This window comes from Microplitis demolitor, chromosome 4, assembly GCF_026212275.2.
Source record: "Microplitis demolitor isolate Queensland-Clemson2020A chromosome 4, iyMicDemo2.1a, whole genome shotgun sequence".
Classification (NCBI taxonomy): domain Eukaryota; kingdom Metazoa; phylum Arthropoda; class Insecta; order Hymenoptera; family Braconidae; genus Microplitis; species Microplitis demolitor.
This window is the reverse complement of record NC_068548.1, coordinates 902,324-928,284: the sequence shown is the minus strand read 5'-3', so window position 1 is coordinate 928,284 and position 25,961 is coordinate 902,324. Positions and strand designations below refer to the sequence as shown.

The window sequence follows — 25,961 nt, the reverse complement described above, 5'->3', positions numbered from 1 at the left end:
CTAATTAGTAATTAGTAATTACTAATTATCGTAATTAAATTAAAAAAAAAATGTAATGTTTAAATATATAAAGTGTGATATTTGTTGGACAATATCCAGAACGGAACGAACAGCGAATCGCATTTTTCATCCGCTTCCTTCTTAATTGGGCCTCAATAGCGATAAATATGTCCGCTCGTTTAATTCACGAGGCCGCGAAATGAGAAAGAGAAAAAATTTAAAAGAAAAGAAATGAAAAAAAAAAAATAAATAAAATAAAATAACAAGAGAAAATTATATACTTTTGTTATTTATCATTCATCTATTTACACTGGACTCCAATTATAAATTTAATTATTATTATTATTATTATTGTTGGTAATTAATTTTATGTAATTACTTTTTTTCGCTTGTCATATCCTGGGACTGTTGCGAGATCACTTAATTTGGAGTTTAGAAATTGGGAAGTGGAAAACTGAGGAATTTTCGTGAAAGTTATGGAGATAGAGAAAAAGTGTAGGAGGCAAATTTGTAGAAAATTTTATGGAGAACAAAATTGTAAAGAGGGTAATTTGACCTGGGAGTGATAGGAGAGGAGATATGGGGAATTTTATGGGGGAGGAACAGAAAAATTTTGGGCAAATTACGATTTTTGGAGTTGTGTAATTTTGAAGGGTAATTATGGGGTAAATATGGGAGATAGAGTAAAAAGTGTAAGGAGTGATTTTGTTGAAAATTTTATGGCGAACAAAATTTGTAAGATGGTGATTTTTGATAGGAGTGATAGGAGAGGAGATATGAGGAATTTTCGGGTCTGTTTTATAAATCACCAGAAATATTCCCCAATTTCCCACTTTTCCTCTTTAAATTCCTCATAACTACTAAACCATCAAAAATTTCCAAATAACCAATCAGACAAAATTTGTAGGAAATTAAATTTCCCACAAAATCATATTCTATAAAAATTTTCCTAAACTCAATAATTTCCCGGATATTTTCCATTTAATCCTAAACCTCCAAAAATATTCCCCAATTTCCCACTTTTCCTCCTTAAATTCCTCATAACTACTCAACCAACGAAAATTCCCAAAAAATCTATAAGACAAAATTTGTAGGAAATTAAATTTCCCACAAAATCATATTCTATAAAAATTTTCCTAAACTCAATAATTTCCCGGATATTTTCCATTTAATCCTAAACCTCCAAAAATATTCCCCAATTTCCCACTTTTCCTCCTTAAATTCCTCATAACTACTCAACCATCAAAAATTCCCAAAAACTCTATCAGACAAAATTTGTAGGAAATTAAATTTTCCACAAAATCATATCTAACAAAAATTTTCCTAAAGTCAATAATTTTCCAGATATTTTCCGTTTAACCCAAAATCACTAGAAAAAATTTTTCTTTTATCTCTGATCTCATTATATTTACTTACCTTTCATATATATACCACTTAAATATGTATATATATATATATATCTATATAATTATGATAATTTCTATTGAATTTATGCATGCATACATTTATGACTCATTCAGTAATTTAATATTCATTTACTATTATATTATTATAATTATATTATTGAACATTTAATAAACATATATATCTATATCTATATATATAATTATTAAAAGTTAAAGCAAAATATAAATAATAAATAATAAATGGTTATTAAAATTTATTCACTGTGTAATCGAAACTCTATAATGATTCGGCTTTCACCATTATAACAAACCGAGTAGAGAGAAAGTTTTTAAAATCTATTATTCTTATTTAGTTTTACATTTTTTTAAACAAATAATTTAATATTTGTTTTATAATTATTGACATTCATGGGTTCACGGATTCGCGGTTAATCGTCTTTCAATTTTAATTCAAATCTCATTTTTTTTTTTGGAGACAAATTTTTTTAGCCTGAATTATATTTTTTTTTTAATTTTATGACTTTTTCAACTTTAAAAGTCGATATCTAGAGAAATATTAAAAATATAAAGGTAAGTAATAGGAAGTAATTTTTAGGAAATTCAATTTTGAACAAAAATGTTCTCATTGAAAATTTCGAAATTCGTGATAGTTTATGAGAAATTTTAATTTTTTCCTGTCCTAAAAATTCCCTTTCCTCTTTTTCTCTGCTCCGAAATCTAAAACTCGCCATAACTTTTTTCCTATCAAAAATTTCGTCTCAGACCTCATGACAAAATTTCCTCAGGATAAAATTTCCCACAACTTTTTCCTTATCAAAATTTCTGTAAATTCAATATTTAGCTTAGTTTATGAGAAATTTTGAATTTTACATCGAGAGATTTCGAGGGAAAATTTTTTTGATAACTTTGGAGGCTGATATTTCGGAAAATATCAAAAATATCGAGAAAAGTATGGAATAGTAATTTGTAGGAAATTGAATTTTGAACAAAAATTTTCTCATTGAAAATTTTGAAATTTTTAATAGTTCACGAGAAATTTTACTTTTTTTTCCTGTCCCAAAAATTCCCGTTCCTCCGTTCCTCTGCTCCGAAATCTAAAATCACTCATAACTTTTTTCCTATCAAAAATTTCGACTCAGACCTCATAACAAAATTTCTTCAGGACAAAATTCCCCACAACTTTTTCCTCATCGAAATTTCTGTAAATCCCATATTTGGCTTTATATCATCAGTTTAAAAAAAAATTTTTCAAAATTCAGAGCATGGCCTTGAAATCCACGGGCCATTTTACCCCATTAGTAACTTAAGTAACAAAAATTATATAATTGCATGTAAATGTCGACAAAAATGATTAAAAATTTAAACAATGGATGTAGACATATATTATATATTTATGATTTCGAAAGCGAAAGCGGGCAGTAAAGCAGCCCCATCTAATATGTTTGTACGCAATATAATACTTTGTCCTCATCATCCTCATCATGATCATCAAAGAGCAAAGACATTGTCTCACTATATAGTTAAGTAGTCAGTAGTTACCTTGCCGTGCGCTAATTTGGTGAAAGTTTTGACTGTACTGCCAAGAAAACTCGCTCATTAAAAAAAAAATTTCCATTTAATTCTCGGACAATAAAATTGAAAAAAAAAGAAACTCAATTGAAAAGAAATAAAAAAAAAAAAGTTTATGTATTTTTCTTACATAAAATATTTACTGAGTGATTACATTCTCGGCGGCATTTATCCTCTAAACGGTTCATTGAAGTTTGAATCGGAATTCAAGAAATTTAACAATTTTTATTTGATCTCGATCTTGTAAGAGAAATTTCGCGGGAAAAATTTTAAATGCTTGATATTTTTGTAGTGAACGGACTTGGGTAGAAGAAAATTGGAGGCTGGATAATATTTTATAAAATTCTTAAATTTTTTTTTTTAGTTTTCGTAATTGAATTTTCGCGGGAAAATGAGAAAAATTTAATTTTGAAGTCAGGAATTTATATTTTGAGTTTTGATGATCGATATCTCGAAAACTGTACACTTTAGAGAAATTTCTTTGAGATAAAGTTTGAAGGGAATTTAATTTCCTACAAATTTTATATAATTAAAAATTTCCGTAGGGCTGATAGTTTTCAAATTAATCGAGAATTTTCATCTGAAAACACGAAAAATTGAATTTCGGAGTCGGAAATTCTAGTTCTAGTTTTCAATTACCGATATCTCAAAAACCGTAACTTTAAAAAAAATTTCATTGAAACAAAACTTGTAGAAACTTCAATTTTCTACAATTTTTACCTGATTAAAAAAATCCCTAAAGTCGATATTTTTCGAGATATCGAACTTTTAAAGTAAAAACTAAATTTCAAAAAATTCCAACTGTAGTCTTCCGTATTTTTCTCCTAAAATTCTAAAATATCTCAAAAAGAATTGAAAATTTCGAAAAAATGGTCATGACCACTTTTGTAGGAAATGAAATTTTCTATAAAATTGTACTGAACAAAAAAGTCGCTATCTCTGATAGTTAACGAGTTATAAATAAAATAAAAAGCAAACTCGGTTAATTGTTTTTTGTAATATTTTCCCAATGACCTTGAATGCGGATCAAGATCTTACAGTACTTATACCGTCCGTCCATTTGATATCTCGCATATAATCCAGCAACTTCAAGTAATGGTAGAGTACGAATAAAACAGGAAGGAGGAAGAAATCCTGCGTAAGTATAGTATTTATAAGAGTGTGTGTTGTGTGACGGTGGGGCGGGAGCGGGCGCGGGTGCGGGCGCCGTCTCGCCAGAGCCTTACGGACCCTTTTCCCCTTCCCCTGCTCTCCCCTCTCCCAGCCCCAGACCTCAGACCCAAGGCATTGGGCCCCCTCCCCCTCCCACTCGTCGTTTGTGCCAACGGAGAAGTGGCAGAAGACACTACTCAGTTTCCTGAGCGCGTGAGACTCACGTTCATTCCTTGGTCAGTACCCCAGTGGTGTTCGTCATTAACATCACACACATTTAAATTAAATGATTTCGAAATTTTAATTATATATATGGCCCGAACAAAAAAAATTAGTGATGATTTCACTTATCGATAACTCGCGCCCGCGAGTCAGTGTTGTGTAAAAAAAAAAAATTTATTTAAAAAAAAAAAATTGTTTTTTTGGTTTATTTGAATTTTATTTAATAAGTGAGTGGAATGAACTGATAACTTGAAGCTAAATATTACGCATATGGGGTAATTATTAATTTTAATTAATTATATGATAAATATTATTATGGAAAATGCGTGGAGTGGGCGAAAAAAAATATATTGTTGATTAAATAATGACAACTTGAATGGGAATCCTCAGTTGAGATGATTGCGGCAAAATATATGTGTCACTTTTTACGAGACACCGGATTGCGGTGGCCGTTGCGGTGGCCGTGGCCTCGAACTCCATAACATTGAGGCCCGTTTAAACAAAGACAGATACGTTAGAGAGTATAAGATACATTAAATAAATAAAATAAAAATTTATATACGATAAAAAATAAAAATAAACAAGCGTATAATACTGTACAGACAAATGCCCCAGTTTTGTAAGTTCAACCTTTTTATCTCACATACGTACCAATTGTTACTTATTTCAACGTACATATAAATCCCATTAATTTTTTTTAACCCAAATAAATAAATTTAACATTTTCGCAAAAATGACGTTTTTTTGTGACGCAAAAAAATTATTACAGACTTATGAATAACTCGATTTCTTAGGTCCCGGTTTTGGGGTCTTCTATGAACTCACGAAAAACAATAAAAAAATATACCGAACCCAAAAAACCCGATTTATATAAAAAAAATCCCATTTAAACCCAAAATCACTCTTTCAGAGGACGTTTTTGGGTCTCTCCCCGTTCGGACAACGCCCCCTGTAAGAGACCAATAAAAATTACCCCCTGGGGTGTTTGTGCACAGCAAAATCTCAGTGCCGCTTGAGTTTTATTTAAAACAGAAGCTTGTAACCCAAAAAAAATCCTAAAAAACTTAAAATCCAAACGGCCAAATTGAACGGGCTCCGAGATATTATCATTTATTTCAGCATTTATTCTTAATATGGAGTTATATTCAAACCCATAAACGTATTCACACACATATATATGTATACGTAACATATATCTATATATATACACAAGATATAATTCTCAGTTGCGTATAACCCTCTCGCTTTTCCCGTTATATTTCTCGTATAACCGCGCCCGTAAAACCTAACACTAAGTAGTAGAGTAGCTCTCAGCAAGTGCACTCTTATCATCAAAATCAAGCTAAAAACCCATCCACATATATATAAATATATAAATATAAAATAACCATAGACTCAGGCAACAAAGGATTACAATAACATTTACATTCATTGTTAATTTATATCCATTAAAAAAGATATTTGTTACGGGCTATTGTCGTATTGTCATCGCCGTTAATCCTCGTTAAATACACATCTTGCTCTACACCAATAATAATAATCATTATTATTATTATTATTATTGTAATCAGACAAATGGATTTTACACAGTCGTCTAACAAAACACCGTATTAATTAGTTAACAACTCGGTGACTATTCAACGTGATATCTAGATCAGTTAACATATCACTTGATGATTAATACATCAACACAGTTCCTTTATATATATATATATAATTATATGAGTTTCTTTTATAAATAATTTTAATTTAGAGATTTAATTCAACGGAATCGGTGGTATTAGGTCAGCCGATTCGATTGGATTCCCGTGGATTGTAATCATTTAATCTCTACTCATATATATGTATATATGTATATATAGACAATATATATTGCTATTGTAGTTATTGAGGAAATTTTAATAATGACTGCAATATAAAAGGAACAATAAATAAAAAGGCGATTAATAATTTTGAAGATTTTGTTAATCGCATCTTTTATGGTGTTTTTTTCACGGTTCCTAAATTACGATGAGCTTGAAGGCACATTGAGGGAGTTACGCTCTCGCTTTGTAATATAAGAGCGTATATATGTATATGTATGTGTATAAATAGTATACTAGTTCGCGGATTGGATGAGTGGGATCTTAATCTGATCTGGATTTTATGAGAATGAGAATAGGGAGGATATTGGTCAGCACGTGAGCGGCCACGTGGATAGACCGGTTTAGATTTTTAGAGCTGGGGATTTTTGACCGATGGTGGGTGGTGGGGGGGAGGGTAATGGATGATTTTATTGTGGAGATTTTTTTTTTTGTTTGTTTTAGGAACCAGGATGCGGTGGATCGGTTACGTGGCCACGATTCTCTGGTGGTCGAACGTCATCAGTTGTCTCAGCACGCTGAATCGAGGTCACAGTTAGTATTTTTTTTTTTAAGGTATTTTGGGGGTGGGGGTATTTGGGGAGGGGTGAACATTTTTTTTAGGCTAGGTAAAAAATTTTGAAAATTATTTTTAAAATTGAGACTCAAGAAAATTTTTTGAATTTAAAAATTTGAAAATTAATTTTGTAAACATTGAATTTAAAAAAAAATTATTTTTGAGATTTTAAATTTTACGAAAAATTTCTGAAAAACAAATTAATTTAAATTTCATATTAACAAAATTTTATTTTTTAAATAAATTAAAAAAAAAAATTTTTCAAAAAAAAAAAAAACAAAAATTTTGCTGTAAATTGAAAAATTCAATTTTTTAAAAAAAATTCAATAAATTCCATATTGACAAAATTTTATTTTTTTAAAAAAGCAAAATTTTCGAAAAAACAAAATTTTGCTATAAATCGAAAAATTTAATTTCTTAAAAAAATTCAAAAAAATTTCAATAAATTCCACATTAACAAAATTTCATTTTTTCAAAAAATTCAAAAAATTTTTTTTTTTTCAAAAAAACAAAAATTTTGCTGTAAATAAAAAAATTACATTTTTTAAAAAAAATTCCACATTAACAAAATTTTATTTTTTTAAAAAAAGAAATTTTTCAAAAAAAACAAAAATATCATTTTTAAAAAAAAATAAAAAATGAACTTTTATAAAAATAAAAAATAAAATTTAAAACTCATACATGAGTAGTATATATAAAATTTGTTTTGCATAGGTTACAAAATAACTCCGAAACCATGTCGAGTTGCTGGTCAAATTACTGGGCAACAAGTACACGGAACATGTATGTTTGTATGGGAGTGTATAAAGTCACAAGGTACACATGTAGGCGTGTGTGTCGATACATTTATGTTCGGCAGCTGTTGTGTCCATAACAATGAAACGTATCCCACTAAATTACCATCATCATCATCATCATCATCATCATCATCAGCATCATCAGCATCTGCAGCAGTATCGGCTGGAGTACCATCGACTCAAGCTCAACTGTCAGGAGCGGCATCAATAATAAACTCAATAACCAGTTTAACAGGCACTAATCATGTAACCATAACAACTGGTGAGCCATCCCGATTATCCGACACGACATTAAATATCCTGACGACTTTGAGGCCAATAAGCATTATCTCCACTACTGCATCATCTCCATTTCCATCTTCATCTTTATCTACATCTACATCTACATCTACATCATCGACAGCAACAGCAACGGCAGCTAAAGTTACGACACCGTCGACAACCACAACGCCGACAATAAAAACAACTACCAGACAAAGACCGTTGGGTGTAAATCGGCCGAAACGACCCCACGTACCCTCCTTACACGAGATACAATCATCGCCGGCTCGATTACCAGACGATGGTAAAAATCAAATGGTCGATGAAATCGAGGCTAATCAAGGTTTAACACCTAATCAATTATATTCACAAGCTAATACTGTTAAGTACTCAACTAATAGACCGATTATTAATCCCGTTGACGATGATCAGGAAGAAAATAATATTATTAATGTGAGTATTTTTAGTCCTCATCGATTTTTATTCATTTTAAATTGATATATAGAATTTTTTTTATCAAAAATAGACAAAGTCAATTTTTAATCGATATATCGATTTTAAATCGATTTATCGAATTTATAGAATCGATGTCTAGAATTTTTAATCGGCAGTTGAATTTTTATAAAAAACGGGTCATTTGAGTTCAAAATCGATATATCGATTTTCAATCGATTTATCGAATTGAAAGCATCGATACATTGAATTTTTAATCGATATTCAAATTTTTTATAAAAAATGGGTCATAAGAGTTTAAAATCGATTTATCGATTATAAATCGATATATCGATTTTGAATCGATTTATCGAATTGAAAGCATCGATACCTTGAATTTTTAATCGATATTCAAATTTTTTATAAAAAATGGGTCATATGAGTTCAAAATCGATTTATCGATTATAAATCGATATATCGATTTTGAATCGATTTATCGAATTTAAAAAATCGATACATTGAAATTTTCATCAATCATTCAAATTTTTTTAAAAGTGATAAATATAAACTTCCAATCGATCTATCGATTTTAAATCGAGATATCGAACTTTTAAAATCGAGATATCGATCTTTTAAAATCGATAATCGATTTTTTAAAAATCAATACATCGAAACTTAAAAATCAATTTTATATCTCGAATATTCACCCGATATATCAAATTTCCATCAATATATCGATATTTCAAAATCGATATATCGAAATTCGACTTCCAAGTCAAAATTCCAAATTTTTACCACTGAATTAAAACAAAAATTATTTTACCAGGAAACAAACCAAGATCACATAACATCAGCGAGCTCTAACTCGATCCGCACTGAGAAGCCACCCTGGCTAGCAACGAACCCCACCTACCCAAAAACCCACCCCATGGTGAACCCCAACGTAGACCGACCGAACTTCATCTCCAAGCCAGAAACCAAACCAATGAAACCCTGGACCACCCGTCCCACTGAATCACCCAGGTAAGACCTGTCACCCAGTTTTACCAGCTCACAATCAACCAGCTACTTTTTCCCCAGCACGGAGCCATCAACCCACTGGACTCTCACCACCGAGCCAGCCTTCATAACCAAACACAAGACCACCAACCGGCCAACCATCTGGACGTCCGAGTTATGGACCACCACCGGACATCGCCCCGCCAATGACGGTGACCGCGTCAACGACGAGGATTCCAGCGCCGATAATCATCATCCCAATGACAATGACAGCAAACCAGATAATCAAGATGTTAGACTTGTTTTTATTGACCTTGAATGCTTTACTACTGAATCTCCCATACTTTCCAATTCCCATTCCTACTCTCATTCCCATACTTTAAATGGTGACTCTTTTTTCTGCATCGCAACTAAACTCTTCTCTAATTCAATCCCGTATTTTCACACTTTTTATAACTTAAACCAAATAGAAAACGCTTTCTCATATATATCCGTTTTCTCCTTGTTTGATTATTTAGCACAAGCCTGATTACATCAACCCACTAAGTCATCATCAATCTGGACAACATCAACCTCTTCATCATCAATCCCATTCTTACCAGTCCCAAAACCACAAGGACCAGCATCAACCCCAGCAGTCCCAGTCTCAGTCTCAGTCTCAGTCCCAGTCTCAGACCCAGATCCAGACCCAGAACCAGAACCATCAGCAACACAGTCATTACATAACGACTGCTGATAAACCAACGAGAAGAAGAACACCTCAGCCACCACGAATTGCAGCCACGACTGCCAGTTCCAAGGACCAATCAACTGCGTCCCTGTCCCAGACCCCGACGACCACGGTGTCGACTACGACAGCGTCGACTACGAGGAAGTACCAGGGCTCGATTCCGACTGTTTCGGCAGTGACGGGTCAAGCAGTTGATGGTCGGCATGGAAGCCAGTGTGGGATCCCGCCTTTGTTCCCTAGACCCGAGACCAGGATCGTCGGGGGCAAGGACGCGCCCTTCGGAAGATGGCCGTGGCAGGTCAGTGTGAGAAGGACCTCGTTCTTTGGGTTCTCTAGCACTCACAGATGTGGGGGAGCTGTTTTGAATGAGAACTGGATCGCGACTGCTGGACACTGCGTTGATGAGTGAGTATCCGGTTATCAGATGGACATGGACAGGGTCCAGGTGATAATCAACTGATTTGGGTTTTAGTTTGCTGACCTCGCAGATAAGGATCCGGGTTGGGGACTACGATTTCTCCAGCGTTCAAGAAAGGCTTCCTTATGTCGAAAGAGGAATCGCTAAGAAAGTGGTACATCCTAAGTACAATTTCTTTACTTACGAGTATGATCTGGCATTGGTTAGACTAGAAACCAGTCTGGTATTCGCGCCCCATATTTCCCCGATATGTTTACCGGCAACTGATGACCTTCTCATCGGGGAAAACGCAACTGTTACCGGATGGGGACGTCTTTCAGAAGGGGGAACGCTGCCTTACGTACTACAAGAGGTACGAAGATAACCTAGAGCTCAATAATTTCACTTCCGGATTGATAACCTTGTTTTGGGTTACAGGTTTCCGTTCCGATCGTCAGTAATGATAAGTGTAAATCGATGTTCCTTCGCGCTGGAAGGCACGAATTTATTCCGGATATTTTTCTGTGCGCGGGATATGAAAATGGCGGCCAAGATTCTTGCCAAGTAAGGGTTTTTTGAATTTTTTATTATTATAACCTCTGGCACCCTCTGTGATCAAACTCATCAGAAATAGAAACTCTTTTTGAGCCGGAAATAGGAAGTTTTCTTATTTTAGAGAATTTCCATAAAAATTAATGATCATATCTGATCATATATGACCGTATCTGATCATATATGATCACACCTGACCATATATGATCACACCTGACTATATATGATCACAACTGATCATATATGACCATAAATGGACATATCTAATCATATGAGGACATATATGATCATATATGATTATATCTGATCATATATGAGCCTACATTTATATTAATGGCTGTAAATATGATCGTGTTATATAGATATATCTGATCATATATGTTTGATATGTAGTCACAAATGATCATATACTACTCATATATGATCATACATGTTATATACGATCATTTATAGTCATATAAGGTCATATAGAATAATATCCAGGCTTTTTTTAGTTATTTGTGGTTACATATGATCACAAATGGGTCCAGGTTGGTCATATAGGATCATAATAGGTCCAGATTGGTCATATATGACCACAAATAAGTCATATATGGTCACAATAGGTCCAGCTTGGTCATATATGATCACAATAGGTCCAGATTAGTCATATATGACCACAAATGAGTCATATATGGTCACAATAGGTCCAACTGGGTTATATATGACCACAAATGGGTCATATATGGTCACAATAGGTCCAGCTGGGTCATATATGATCACAAATGAGTCATATATGGTCATATATGATCACAAATGGGCCATATATGGTCATATATGATCACAATAGGTCCAGCTTGATCATATATGGTCACAAATGAGTCACATATGGTCATATATGATCACAAATGGGCCATATATGGTCATATATGATCACAATAGGTCCAGCTTGATCATATATGGTCACAAATGGGCCATATATGGTCATATATGATTACAAATGGGCCTAAGTTGGTCATTTATGATAAAAAATGGGTCAGGTTGGTTATATCTGATCAAATATGAGTATTTTTAGTTCTATAAAAAGAAAATAGTAACAAAAACCAAATTTTTTTTTACTAGGGTGACTCTGGAGGACCATTACAAGTACGTGGCAAAGACGGCCGGTACTTTTTAGCAGGAATAATTTCCTGGGGAATCGGCTGTGCCGAGGCCAATTTACCTGGTGTTTGCACTAGAATATCCAAATTTGTACCTTGGATACTTAAAAATGTAACTTAATTAATTAATTAATTATATTATTTTTATATTGAGGATAAGGTTTATTTATAAATAAATAAATAATTATAAATAAAAAAAAAATAGGATAGTTAAATAATTATGTATTTAAATCCGTCCTCTATCTGTAATGAGTATTTAATTTTTTATATATATTTAAATATATATAACAAGATAAAAACTATATATTTTAATTGATTAAATTTTATCTTTATTAAATAATCCTCGAGTTAAGTGGATCGTTAACACGACCGGCAATTAGTGACACCGAGGTCTCAGTATCGATTATAAAAAATATAAATGGACGATCTACGACGAACGGTATTGGGTCACGGGTACTTGGGTTATTATTTCCTGGAATATTAAAATGGTAGAAAATTAAATTCATTTTTTTTCCTTTCGAGGAAATAAATGAATGAAGTTTAGTTGGAATGACGGAATTTCTCAAATGCTAAGTAAGGAATTAAAATGAATTGGTGGGAGAAGACGTGACTCAACCAGGATATTGACTGTTAAATTGTGCTGGTGGTGGTGCTGGGAATTTTTATTACAATCCTGAGAAAATTAGACTCATGACTAATTGTGAGAAGTCGTATTGCTAAAGAGTGTTAAATGCTTTTTTATTGCCGTTTTTTTCGGTTAACGGAGATATGGCTCGAGGTGATTTAAGCGACTAGCAGAGAGCTGGTGCTGCGAAGGTATTTCAGGTGAGGATTTTTTAAAAGTGCGGAGGAAGAGCTTTTGAATGAGTGGTCGCAAGGCCATGTTTGGATTTGAAACTTTTTGAAAATCCAAAATGTGATTTTTTTTAAAAAAATGGATTTTTGAAAAATTGCTCAATTTTCGGGTTCTGAGGATAAAATCCTCTGGAATGAGTACCCGCATGACTATTTTTGGATAAAAATTTTTTTCAAATAACTGAAAATCAAATTTTGAAAATTTATCAAAATTGAAAATTGCCTCGATAAATTTGGTCTTATATTGATACAGAACGCTGTTGAATGAGTTCCCAGACTCGAATATATATTTTAAAAATAAAAATATAAATTTTTCAAAAATTCAAAATTTTTCAAAAAATGATAAATTTCTAAATTTTACACACAAAAAGCTTTTAGATGAGTACCCACAACCTGTATAAAATTCTTACCTGTACTTTTAGTCGCGTTGACCTCAGACTCAGCGAAGTTCCTGATGTTGACCCCAATGCTCTGCTGAACATCTCTCGCGTAAATTCCGAGATCGGGACTCATCAGCGACAAATCAGCAGCCCTGGGCTCGAATGCGTCCTGGACCCCCAGCTTCTGCAGCCAACCCGTCAAGGTCACGAAGCCCTTCAACATAAACGGGGGAATTGTTGCCCTGACCCAGTTCGGGGTCAATGCCTGCCTCAGTTTCCTCAACTTGATTCCTCTCAAATCTCTCAGCAAATTATTCCCATTTGGGACCAAGATCATGATGGTGTACCTCGGGTCCTATAACAGGCAAATTTTCAGACCCATTTCGCCCCCCTCCATTCTCTTGCAAAACTTACATCCAATGGAAATTCTAACCCCGCCGCGTGCAAACTTGGAAAATAACAAAATGGCAGCACTGTTGTGTAGGTCATTGTTGTAATTGTGATCAGTTCATTATTATTGGTCAGAAAATGCAATTCTGTTTGTTTTTGATCTTCGGTATCGAGGCCATCAACTGGTTCGAAGGTTGGATTATTTCCTCTCCAGGGGTTTGATTCTTCTAGACCATGGAGCCAAATATTTTCATCAAAATTTCGTCGTTTTCGGGTAGGATTTGAATTTGATGGTATTTTTGGGGATGGCGGCAATTTTGATAACGGAATTGAAATTTCTGATACTGGAATTGAAAATTGTGGAGTTGGAATTGAAATTTCTGATACTGGAATTGAAAATTCTGAGACTGGAATGGAAGATTCTGAAGTTGGAATTGAAGATTCTGAGGTTGGAATTGAAGATTGTGGAGTTGAAATTGAAAAATTTGAGGTTGGAATTGAAGATTGTGATTTTAGAATTGAAAATATTTGGAATGGAAATAGATATAGAACTAAAAATGCATATTCGAAACGTGAAATTGGAGATCTATATTTTCGATAAAAAAATTGTGTATTTAAAGTTGGATATTCTACTCTACAAATTGAAAAATTTGATTTTTGAATTGAAGATTTTGAATTTTGAATTGAAAATTCTAATTTTCTATTTGAAGATTTTGAAGTTGAAATTGAAGACATTAATACTTGAGTTGGAGAGTTTGGAATTATAATTTTCAATTCTAATGTTAGAATTGAAAAATTGAATCCTGGAATTGAAAATTCTGATATTGGAATCAAAGATAGTGAATTTGGAATTAAAGATGTCGAATTTAAAATTGAAAATTGTAATCTTAGAATCGAAGAATTTGATACTAGAATTGAATTTCCAGAATTTATAATTGGAAATTGTGAAATTAAAGTTGGAAATTTTAATTTAAAAATTGAACTTTTCAATTCTGGAATTGATGAATTTAAATTTTTAACAATCAATTCAATTCCATGAATTGAATATTTTGAAAATGGAATTGCCGACACAAATAATTGAATTTCAGGATTTCGAGTTACAATTTTTAAATCTAATCTTACAATAGAAGAATTTAATTTTAGAATTGAAAAATCTGAACCATTCCATTTTTCTTCAATATTTCGACGTTTTCGATTTGAATTCAATTCCGATACATTTTCAGCTTTCATCGATTCCATTTTTTCTCCCATTGCAGATTCTGGCCCTGATTTTCCTAAATTTGACTCCGAACTATTTAAATTTTTCAATTCTTCCATTGTCTGATTGTTTATTGAACCAATCGATAAATTTCCAACTGCATTCATCTGATTGTTCATTTCATCTGTTGTCATGCTCCCTAATAGTTCAATATCTGGACTAATTGTCGAAATGTTTTCCATAAGCGGACCAATGTTAGAATTCATGGCGGAATCAGTACTTGAGATTGTTGAGTTCCCTGGAGTATTTATCGTAGAAGGTTGAGTGGAAGACGGGGGTGGAGTCGGGGTTGAGGTAGGGGTCGCACTCGGACTGGGGAGTTCGGGTGGGGGTGGGGTTGAACTCGGGGTTGGGGGTGGAGTTGAAGTCGGAAATGGAGATGGGATTGCAGTAGTTGTGTTATCTATTGTTGAATTTATTAAATCGAAGCCATAGAATCGTAATATGTCCTCGTAATCCGTACGTAGGGTAATATCATCTCGATTTAGAGTTAAACCGCCCAGAAAGGCATTTGCATTTAGATAACTCTGAAAGTTTATTACGAAATTTAATCAATACGAGAATTAACGGTACACTTGAGTTTGAAATTCAATTTGTAGTTTAATGACGCAGTTTAGAGGAAACTTTGTAAGAAACTTTTTTGTAGAGAATTTAATTTGCTACAAATTTTTATTCTTTTATTTTTTTTTTATCTGAGGTATTTTAGCCGGAATTTTGAATTTTAGATCGAGAAACCTGAAAATTTGCATTTTTGGAAAAATTTTTCAAACTGAATATTAAAAATTCATTTTTTAGGAAAATTAATAGAGATATTGGAAAAATGATTTCAATCTTTTTTATAGGAAATTTAATTTCCTACAAGTTTATTTCTTATCACTTTTATTGTATCTGTGATATTTTAGCCAGAATTTTGAATTTTAGATCGAAAAACCTGAAAAATTGCATTTTTGGAAAAATTTTTCAAACTGAATATTAAAAATCCATTTTTCAGGAAAACTAATAAAGATAGTGAAAAATTGATTAGAGTCTTTTTTATAGAAAATTTAATTTCCTACAAGTTTGTTCCTTATCATTTTTATCACATCTGTGATATTTTAGCCAGAATTTTGAATTTAAAATAAAAAAAAACTGAAAAATTGAATTTTTGGAAAAATTTTTCAAACTGAATATTAAAACTTCATTTTTCAGGAAAACTATTAGAGTTATAAAAAAATTGATAAGAATCTTTTTTGTAGGAAATGAAATTTGCTACAAGATTGTTTCTTATCATTTTTATCATACCTCTGATATTTAAGCCAGAATTCCCTTATTTACATTAGACGTCCAAAAAAATTTCAAAAAATCAAATTTCAGGAAAAGTTATTCTTAAAATCGATTTTTCACAAAAACTATCAAAGTTATCAAAAAAATCATAAGAGTAACTTTTATAGGAAATTAAATTTCCTAAAAAATCGTTCCTCATAAATTTCATCATATCTCCCATAGTTAAGCCATAAATTAAAATTCAAACTCTAGTATCTCGTATCCAGTTTCCCGCCAGATAAATTGCCCATTATAACATCAAAACACATAAAAAAAAAAAACTCACCCTCAGTCTTCGATGGATATCCCGTAATCCGATCCTAGTAACCCTCCGGTCTTGAGGAAGACCCATTAGAGCATGAATCTGGTGTCTTGTATTACCCGCAGCCGCTTCATACAAAGCGACCAAAACAAACGCGAGTCCCGTCGAAGAAAACGCAATATTTCCATCATTATAATTATAATCATTGTAACAATTTAATAAATTAACTCCTAAATCGTTTATAACATCTGTCATTATGTTTACCGGAGTTTCCCGTACTTGCCATTCATGGTATGGTTTACTTATGACTTTATTTGTTAATAATAATAACAACAGAGTGAAAATTAGTTGAGACATTTTTGTAAGAGATTCTAAGACAAGTTACAAGATACTAAAACTTAAATTGTTGTTTTGTTGAATTATAAAAGTTTAACAAGAGAAGGGTAAACAGACAAAGTATCAAGCGTAACAAAGTGTAAGTCTGTGAAAATCTATGTTATATAATCAAAATATATATATATATATATATATATATATATATATATATATATATATATTATAGATTTGCTGCCTATTCACACGCTTGAGATAGTTATTGTTTGAATAGAATGCAATTATTATTATTATTATTATTATTATTATTATCATTATTATTATTATTATTATTATTATTATTATTATTATTATTATTATTATTATTATTATTATTATTATTATTATTATTATTATTATTATTATTATTATTATTATTATTATTATTATTATTATTATTATTATTATTATTATTATTATTATTATTATTATTATTATTATTATTATTATTATTATTATTATTATTATTATTATTATTATTATTATTATTATTATTATTATTATTATTATTATTATTATTATTATTATTATTATTATTATTATTATTATTATTATTATTATTATTATTATTATTATTATTATTATTATTATTATTATTATTATTATTATTATTATTATTATTATTATTATTATTATTATTATTATTATTATTATTATTATTATTATTATTATTATTATTATTATTATTATTATTATTATTATTATTATTATTATTATTATTATTATTATTATTATTATTATTATTATTATTATTATTATTATTATTATTATTATTATTATTATTATTATTATTATTATTATTATTATTATTATTATTATTATTATTATTATTATTATTATTATTATTATTATTATTATTATTATTATTATTATTATTATTATTATTATTATTATTATTATTATTATTATTATTATTATTATTATTATTATTATTATTATTATTATTATTATTATTATTATTATTATTATTATTATTATTATTATTATTATTATTATTATTATTATTATTATTATTATTATTATTATTATTATTATTATTATTATTATTATTATTATTATTATTATTATTGCAGTGTAAATATTTATTAAGTGAAGTTAAATTTAAATAGCAATTAAAAATGTATATATATATATATATATAGATGTATATGTTTGCTAAGTAATCAAGGATCAGTGGAAAAAAGGACGAATGAGATTGCGTTCTTTGTTCATCTTGCGATACTGACGATAAAATTCACAGACTAAGGCGATCGCGCCGAGTAAATAACCTGTAAATAAATAATTGTAGAGCAATTATGGAAGTAGAAGCGGGTTTTGTTTGGTTGGGTGAGATAAGAGAGAACTGGAAGGAGTGAGAGGCGAGATATCGATTGCAATGGGCTTGAAAGTTATTTTGAGAAATTTTGATGTATTATGAAGTACGATTCTGGAATTTGAAGTTCGATATAACGATTTGATGTTCGATTTTGGTTAGAAATGCAAAATTTCAATTTGAAGTACGACGTTTTTATGTGAAGTACGATACTTCAATTTGAAGATCGATACTTCAATTCGAAATACAAAACTTCATTTTGAAGTTCTAAAGTTTAGTTTGAAGTACGAAACTTCAATTTGAAGTACGATTCTTTCATGCAAGCACAATACTTAAATTTGAAGCACAACACTTCAGTTAGAAGTTCGAAACTTCAGCTTGGAGTATGGTACTTCAATTTGAAGTACGGTACTTAGACTTGAAGTACGATACTTCAATTTGAAGTACGATACTTAGACTTAAAGTACGATACTTCAATTTGAAGTACGATACTTAGACTTAAAGTACGATACTTCAATTTGAAGTACGATTTTTTAATTTGAAGCACAATACTTCAATTTGAAGCACAACACGTCAGTTAGAAGTTCGAAACTTCAATTTGAAGTACGATATTTAGACTTAAAGTACGATACTTCAATTTGAAGTACGATTCTTTAATTTGAAGCACAATACTTCAATTTGAAGCACAACACTTCAGTTAGAAGTTCGAAACTTCAGCCTGAAGTACGATACTTCAATTTGAAGTTCAATATCTCGATCTGAAGTACGATATTAAAAAGATAAAGCGCAGAACATTAATTTTGAAGTGCAGTATATCACTTTGAAGTTCAGTATTTTAAAAACGAAGTTCGATATATCGATTTGAAGTACGACACACAAATTACCAAAACCTACACTGCAAATAACAAAACATCTACCAACTTACCAAGAAATAAAACGAAAAAAATTCCTTGCATGTCATAGAAGTCAACCGTATGATTTGAAGTTTCCTCAGTATCCATCATACTGTCATCCAGACATTCGTCCCTGATAGACATCCAGTTGTCACTCCACTCACCAATCAGCCCAGCTTCATGCATTCTCTGCAACCTAACCCCAAAATCACCAACAATAGATTAGCATCAAAATTATACAAAAATATCTTACTGGACATCAATAAGTCCCAAATACGGACTGTCAGCGGGCACTGCCATCGCAATAGGCTCCACTATCTCCAGCACATCAGTAGAAACAAGAAATAAACACTCTCCAGAATAAATATGATAATTACGCTGTGAAGTCATCAGCGCAGTGGTCCAATCGATCAGCACATGTCCGCCATTTTTGACCATCTCCACATTGTCTTCGTAGCTGACAGTCTCGTGGTGTCTCGCATGCCCATCATATTCTGGTAGAAGACTTCGGTAGTCGATGAACTCATCACTAGAACTTTCACTAAGAATATTTTCTAAGAAACTTCCACTAGGAAGACTCCAAGTAAACTCTTCCCTACGTGCTAGCAAAGCGTCCACGGTATCAACCGGCGGTTCCATACGCGGAAACGTCAGAAACGCGACCAGAGTTCCTGAATACGTTGCGACGATGACCATGACCACCAGCCACCAGGTCCCGACTATCAACCGAGCGCCATCTGTTGCCGGTAAGTGCATGCCCCCTTGCTGTAACAAAGCGCCGTAGATGTACCAGACGCACCTGGATAAAGATCCGAGTCCCGACATCTCCGTGGAATCTGGATCCCGAATTTGCTCGTCGGCCTTTCGGGGACTGAATGTGTGAACTAAGTAAAGAATCGGACCCACTAGAAGTATCGATGATGCCAAACATGCCCATGCCTAAAAAATCAAAATTTTGATTTTTCAAAAATTCAAATTTTTGGATTTTTGATTTTTTTATGGATTCCTGAATTCTTTATCCAATTTTCTCTGGAATGAGTACCCACATCACTATATTATTTTAAAAAATTCAAAATTTTGATTTTGCGAAAATTCAAATTTTGGGATTTTTGATTTTTTTATGGATTCCTGGATTCTCTATCAAATTTCCTCTGGAATGAGTACCCACATCACTATATTATTTAAAAAAATTCATAACCTATTACACGACCCAAGTATTAAAATAAAAATCAGACTTTACTTCATTGGAGAACGGGGTGGTGAACAAAAGTGTCTTGGTCACCGGCTGAGGTTTCGGAGACAGGAGACCGTAGCTCTGAGTCGCTATAAATTTTGTGAATTTAATTTTCCGGTCATTCATGTACATCTTGGTCGCGTAAGAACAAGCGGCCATCAAGACATTGCGGTTGCGCACAAGTTCCGTCACAGCTGCGGGCACTTTTTCTGCAGCTGACATCACTGACTTTTTTGGATCCTTGAATAGAATTGTGCAGATTTCAGATTTTTAGAATTTTTTTGTGGAAAATAAATTCTTACATTTTTTACTGTCATTAGTTTAGATGGCGCTTCAATCGCGATGTATTTGATTGTAAAATTAAGATTTCTAGATAATTCATTGATGATATTGATGATAAATCCGTCCCAGTGCCGCTTGGAACGAAAATTTGAATCGATTTCAGTCACTTCGAAGTGCCAAGGCGGGTTCTGTTGATAAAATGGCGGACGTTAGTTAACAAAATGGCGGATGGAGTCTGAGTCTTCACTCTCACATGATAAATAGCGACTGGAAGTGTTTTTCCTAAGAATCCATAGATGGCGTGGGGAAAAATGTAACTTTTGGACTCGTACCCTGGGTCGGGGGTCCAGGTGCCGGCTTCTTGTAACTCGTGAGTCTGTAGATCGGTTGCTTGGCCAAATTTATTACCCCAAGTGATAGCGGAGCTGAGAACCCAGCGTATGCAGCTGTTGCACGTGCTGCCGCGTCCCGTTGATTTTGAATCGTTGTAGAGTTCGTTCTGAAAATAAATTTCTTTATTTTCAGAAACTGAGCTCAGATTCTCGTAGAGTATCAAATTTTCTTTAAAATGAGTACCCACATCGATATATTTCGGTCACAAATTATCAATTTGGAAAAATATTGAAAACTCAAATTTTTCAAATTTTTTTTTGAACTGAAATTTCACTAGATTCTTATGAAATATCAAATTTCCTCTAGAAGGAGTACCCACATCGATATATTTCGATCAAAAATAATCAATTTGGAAAAATATTAAAAACTCAAAATTTTCTATTTTCAAATACGGACCGTACATTCTAGTAATTTATCAAATTTCCTCTGGAACGAGTACCCACATCGATATATTTCGATCACAAGTTACGAATTTCGAAATTCAAATTTTCCAAAAATTACAATTTTAAAAAACTGACCCTAGATTCTTATACCTCATGACATTTCCTCTGAAACGAGTACCCACAAGCCTATATTCCAACCGCAAATTTCCAACTTACCCTCATATATGTAATAATATTCCGACTCCTGACGAACTTATTGACCCCACTGGCTTCAAACTCTTCTTCAGTGATGCTCTCGTACAGTTTAATTTCCTGGGCAAGAACTTTTTCCAACGCGATCCCCAGTGACCCGACCAGTTCCCGAGCATGACAGACCGCCCCAGCGCGGCAATCCTTCAAATTCCTTTTAGTAAAATTATACAGAAAAGCAAGATTTTCACCTTCCTCAAGGTAGTCCACAAAAACAGAGACATTTCCTCTCGAGTCTGGCATATCCGGTACCACAAACAACCACTGGGTCTTCGGATGCAGCAGTTGCGCCGCCCTGGCCTAAAATTTCCCTAAATCTTTCCAATTTCCATATTAGAAAAATAAAAAAAAAGTTCTTACCGTCTCAATAAACAATGGAACGATTTTGTAATCAACAATCACCAGGAAATGTTGATCTATAGGCCGCGGATTGTGATATTTAGATAAAAGATCTCTGATATGACGTCTAGTGAGTACTTCAGACCTCCCATGGCTCAATGAGGCCAATGTATGAGAGGCTAGACCTAATTTAGACTCCGGAAGCTCATCAGAAAACGCTTCGATCACTTTCCCGATAATTTTACCTAGTGTAATTACCATCTCATCAATACATTTTTAACGTTAATTCAAATCTATTTACCATAAGCGTCATCGTGAATAAAATTGACCCGGTTCCAATCTAGTCCACGGCTCATACGTAAGTCGTAAAATATCTGAGGCAATTCTTCACCGACATCAATCAGCGGAATGCTTATTCCTTTATCAGCGGGTATTCTCGGACAGTCTTTGTCTTAATTACAAATAATGATAATTATAAACTTTTTTTTACGATCTAAGTAATTAGTCTATTGGATAGATCACAAAATTCCCCGTAAAATGAATACAAACATCGATATATTTGGAATAATTGTCTCTGAGATTGGTATTGAGATAACGGTTGCTAGGGACGTTGCTAGGGAGCTGATTGACGTGTAGAGGTCGAAGCTATGAAGATTGTAAAGAATGGAGAGTTAATAGTGATTTGCCATGGCTGCTAGGGGAGTTGCTAGGGAATAAAGACGGTTGCTAAGGAAAGGAAATGGTTGCTAGGGAGTAAAGATGGTTGCTAAGGAAAGGAAATGATTGCTAGGGACGTTGCTAGGGAGTAAAGACGGTTGCTAAGGAAAGGAAATGGTTGCTAGGGACGTTGCTAGGGAGTAAAAACGGTTGCTAAGGAAAGGAAATGGTTGCTAGGGAGTAAAGGTGGTTGCTGAGGAAAGGAAATGGTTGCTAGGGACGTTGCTAGGGAGTAAAGACGGTTGCTAAGGAAAGGAAATGGTTGCTAGGGAGTAAAGATGGTTGCTAAGGAAAGGAAATGGTTGCTAGGGACGTTGCTAAGGAGTAGAGGTCGTTGCTAAGGCCGTTGCTATGGAACTGATTGTGATGTAGAGATGGTTGCTATGAAGATTGTAGAGAATGGGAGGGTAATAGTGGTCTGACACCGTTGCTAAGGGCGTTGCTAGGGATCGGACAGTTGCTAAGGAGTGGGGGCGTTGCTAAAGAAATCAGAGTGGGGCGGTTGCTATGATTTTGAAGTATCGAAACCATTACTAGGAATCTAAAATTCAAATTCTTGTAACTTCGGTTCTAATTATCGGATTGTAACAAAAAAAAATTCATTTTAAAGCTGAAAAAATAAACTTTTCAAAATTTAGCTCTACTCAATGAAAAAATTGATTCTCACAACCCCTACAAGTCATTTAATAAAAATTTGAATTTTTCAGGACTAATTTTGCTATTTTTGGATTTGTTGTGACTGAAAAAATTACTGAAGAAATTTTTTTAAAGTAAATATTTCATTTTTACATGAAACTAGATACTTCAATCTCGAAAAAAAAAGTTTGTTAAATTACAATCCGACTAATTGCACTTACCTCAAGTTGCCGTGGTTTGAATTTAACGAACTCTGACAAAGAAAAATTCAATTAAGATTACCTGTGATTGCTAAATGCACGAGTTTTTGAGCTTGAGCTCGTTTGAATAAATTCCAAGTCGATTTGCACGTGGCGACAGACAATAAAATAGTGTAGTCTGTATAAAAAGAGAAAAAAAGGGAAACTATCAAATGAAATAGAATTTTTAAGTAATTACAATTTGAATAAAAAGAAAAAAGAAAAACGGTTTTATGAAGTCTTTGTTCTGTAATTACCTCGTGCCAGATTTGTTCCAGTGTCTTGAGATAAATGAATAGATAACCCGCTGATATTCATACGCTCACGTGCTATTTTAGTTACAGCACTAGTGAATGACGCTACACTCTTTTCAAAGGCCTCACTCGTCGGCATTTTCGTTTCTTTAATTAACACTTTCCTTTCATAGAATAATTTCTCTATGACAATAACTGATGGAAATTTATTTATTTTATTTTATTATTGTAGAGAATGGACAAAATTACTAAATTGGGTAATATGGTCATCATAGACATGGGGTAAAGTGGTCACTAAAAACAAGGGGTGAAATGAACACCATAAGTAATGGGCACAATGAAAACCATAAGTAAGGGGTAAAATGAACACCATAAGTAAGAGGTAAAATGAACACCATAAATATGAGGTAAAATGAACACCATAAGGAAGGGGTAAAATAAACACCATAATGAAGTTATAAAATGATGACTAAAAGCAAGGGGTAAAATGAACACCATAAGTAAAGGTAAAATTAACACCATAAGTAATGGGTACAATGAACACCATAAGTAATGGGTACAATGAACACCATAAGGGGTAAAATGAACACCATAAGTAAGGGGTACAATGAACACCATAAGGGGTAAAATGAACACCATAAGTAAGGGGTACAATGAACACCATAAGTAATGGATACAATGAACACCATAAGTAATGGGTACAATGAACACCATAAGGGGTAAAATGAACACCATAAGTAAGGGTTAAAATGAACACCATAAGTAAGGGGTAAAATGAACACCATAAGGAGGCGTAAAATAAACAACATAATGAAGTTAAAAAATGATGACTAAAAACAAAGGGTAAAATGAACACCATAGGGAAGAGGTGAAACTGTCACTAAAAATACGGGGTAAAAATGGTCATTTTTATAAAGGGGTAAAATGATCACTATAGGGAAGAAGTAAAATAATCCGGAGGAATAAGGTGGAATATGGTCACCATGTTTCAAGGGGTAAAATGATCATGTGTGTGAAAGGATAGGAGATAAAATTAAAATAAATTTGAAAAATATTAATAATTACTCATTGTTGCATTGGCAATCATTAGAGATGGAAAATCATTAACACTTTTAGCAATTTTGATAAAAAAAATAAAATGTACTATTGTTGCTATTTTCATGATAAAAGTAATTTTTTTTTTTGATATGAGGCTAAGGAAGTCTAGAAAATAACTGATAGAATCGATGCAACAGCTAAGTGATGAAATCGATGGGTCATTTGTGAGTAATGAAAATTTTAATAAGTTATTGCGGAATCAATATGTTATTGCAGTAAGCGAATTATTGAGTAGATTAACTGATAAATATTTTAAGTAATAGATTTTCAATCTATGAATTTAGTATTAAGAAATTTCTTGTAAAACAAAACTGTAAATAAATATATGTTTCGGGTTGTTTTTATAAGATTTCATGTCCCGGAAGTGCATTTTTACTGATTTTGATAAGAAAGCAGCTCAATAAATTAAATCATCAATTTTAAAATCTGTTCCGTCCCGGTAAAAATTTTCGAAGCTTTCAAAATTTTACCAAAAAAATTATAAAATAAAATAAAGACTCACCATCAGAAGATTCAAAATTAAATAATTTGAAATTTCCCGCCATTGTAAAAATTTCATTTTTATACAAATCCAACACTCACTAATTGTTAACACAAAAATTTTCAATTTAACACTAATTAACACTTATTAATTTACCTAATTATTCACCACCACCAAAAACAAAAATTTAAAACGAAAAATAATTTTTTACAAAATTCTAACCTCAAAAAAAAATTCAAAAATTTTAAATCATCAATTTTCATCAACTGACAATTAATCACTTGCACATCACTTATTTTTAACACAACCACGAAAACTCAATTAATTATAACTTCCAAAAATAAAAATCTTCAATTTTTTTATGACTTTTACTTTTTATTTTCAACCTGTCACTTTTTAATTTTATTTTTCAAATTAATTAACTTAATAATAAAAAATTTTAATTAATAATTAAATTAATTAACTAAAATTTTTAACTACGTCGTAATATTATTCCCACTGAACTCTAGCGTCAGCTAAAAATTCAAACTTTCAACTCCCAGCGCCCCCTCCTGCTCA

The 25,961-nt window shown here is 32.2% G+C and overlaps 2 protein-coding genes across 4 annotated transcripts; one reads left to right on the top strand and one right to left on the bottom strand.

Annotated features, from left to right (window-relative positions):
• Nucleotides 1-4,346: 4,346 nt before the first annotated feature.
• LOC103574616 (serine proteinase stubble) lies at nt 4,347-12,261 on the top strand. Its single transcript, XM_014439554.2, has 9 exons — nt 4,347-4,624; nt 6,656-6,745; nt 7,482-8,278; nt 9,084-9,280; nt 9,338-9,548; nt 9,775-10,391; nt 10,459-10,756; nt 10,822-10,947; nt 12,037-12,261. The coding sequence occupies exons 2-9, from the start codon at nt 6,664-6,666 to the stop codon at nt 12,193-12,195; spliced, it is 2,487 nt and encodes an 828-aa protein (XP_014295040.1). The 5' UTR covers nt 4,347-4,624; nt 6,656-6,663; the 3' UTR covers nt 12,196-12,261.
• A 145-nt stretch (nt 12,262-12,406) lies between these two features.
• LOC103574615 (ionotropic receptor 93a) lies at nt 12,407-25,776 on the bottom strand. 3 transcript variants are annotated; one of them, XM_053738805.1, is made up of 14 exons: nt 25,425-25,776; nt 23,828-24,019; nt 23,614-23,709; nt 22,280-22,429; nt 22,000-22,223; nt 21,607-21,939; nt 20,868-21,113; nt 20,635-20,802; nt 20,339-20,572; nt 19,352-20,037; nt 19,131-19,294; nt 13,724-13,926; nt 13,340-13,664; nt 12,407-12,546 (listed from the first exon to the last, which is right to left on the bottom strand). In XM_053738805.1, exons 1-14 carry the CDS (start codon nt 25,465-25,467, stop codon nt 12,407-12,409), a joined length of 3,204 nt encoding a protein of 1,067 aa, XP_053594780.1. In that variant the 5' UTR covers nt 25,468-25,776. The 3 variants fall into 3 exon arrangements, with proteins under 3 accessions (XP_053594780.1, XP_053594781.1, XP_053594782.1); XM_053738806.1 differs by having other exon boundaries at nt 22,000-22,205; XM_053738807.1 differs by lacking the exons at nt 23,614-23,709; nt 23,828-24,019.
• Between the last annotated feature and the right edge of the window lie 185 nt (nt 25,777-25,961).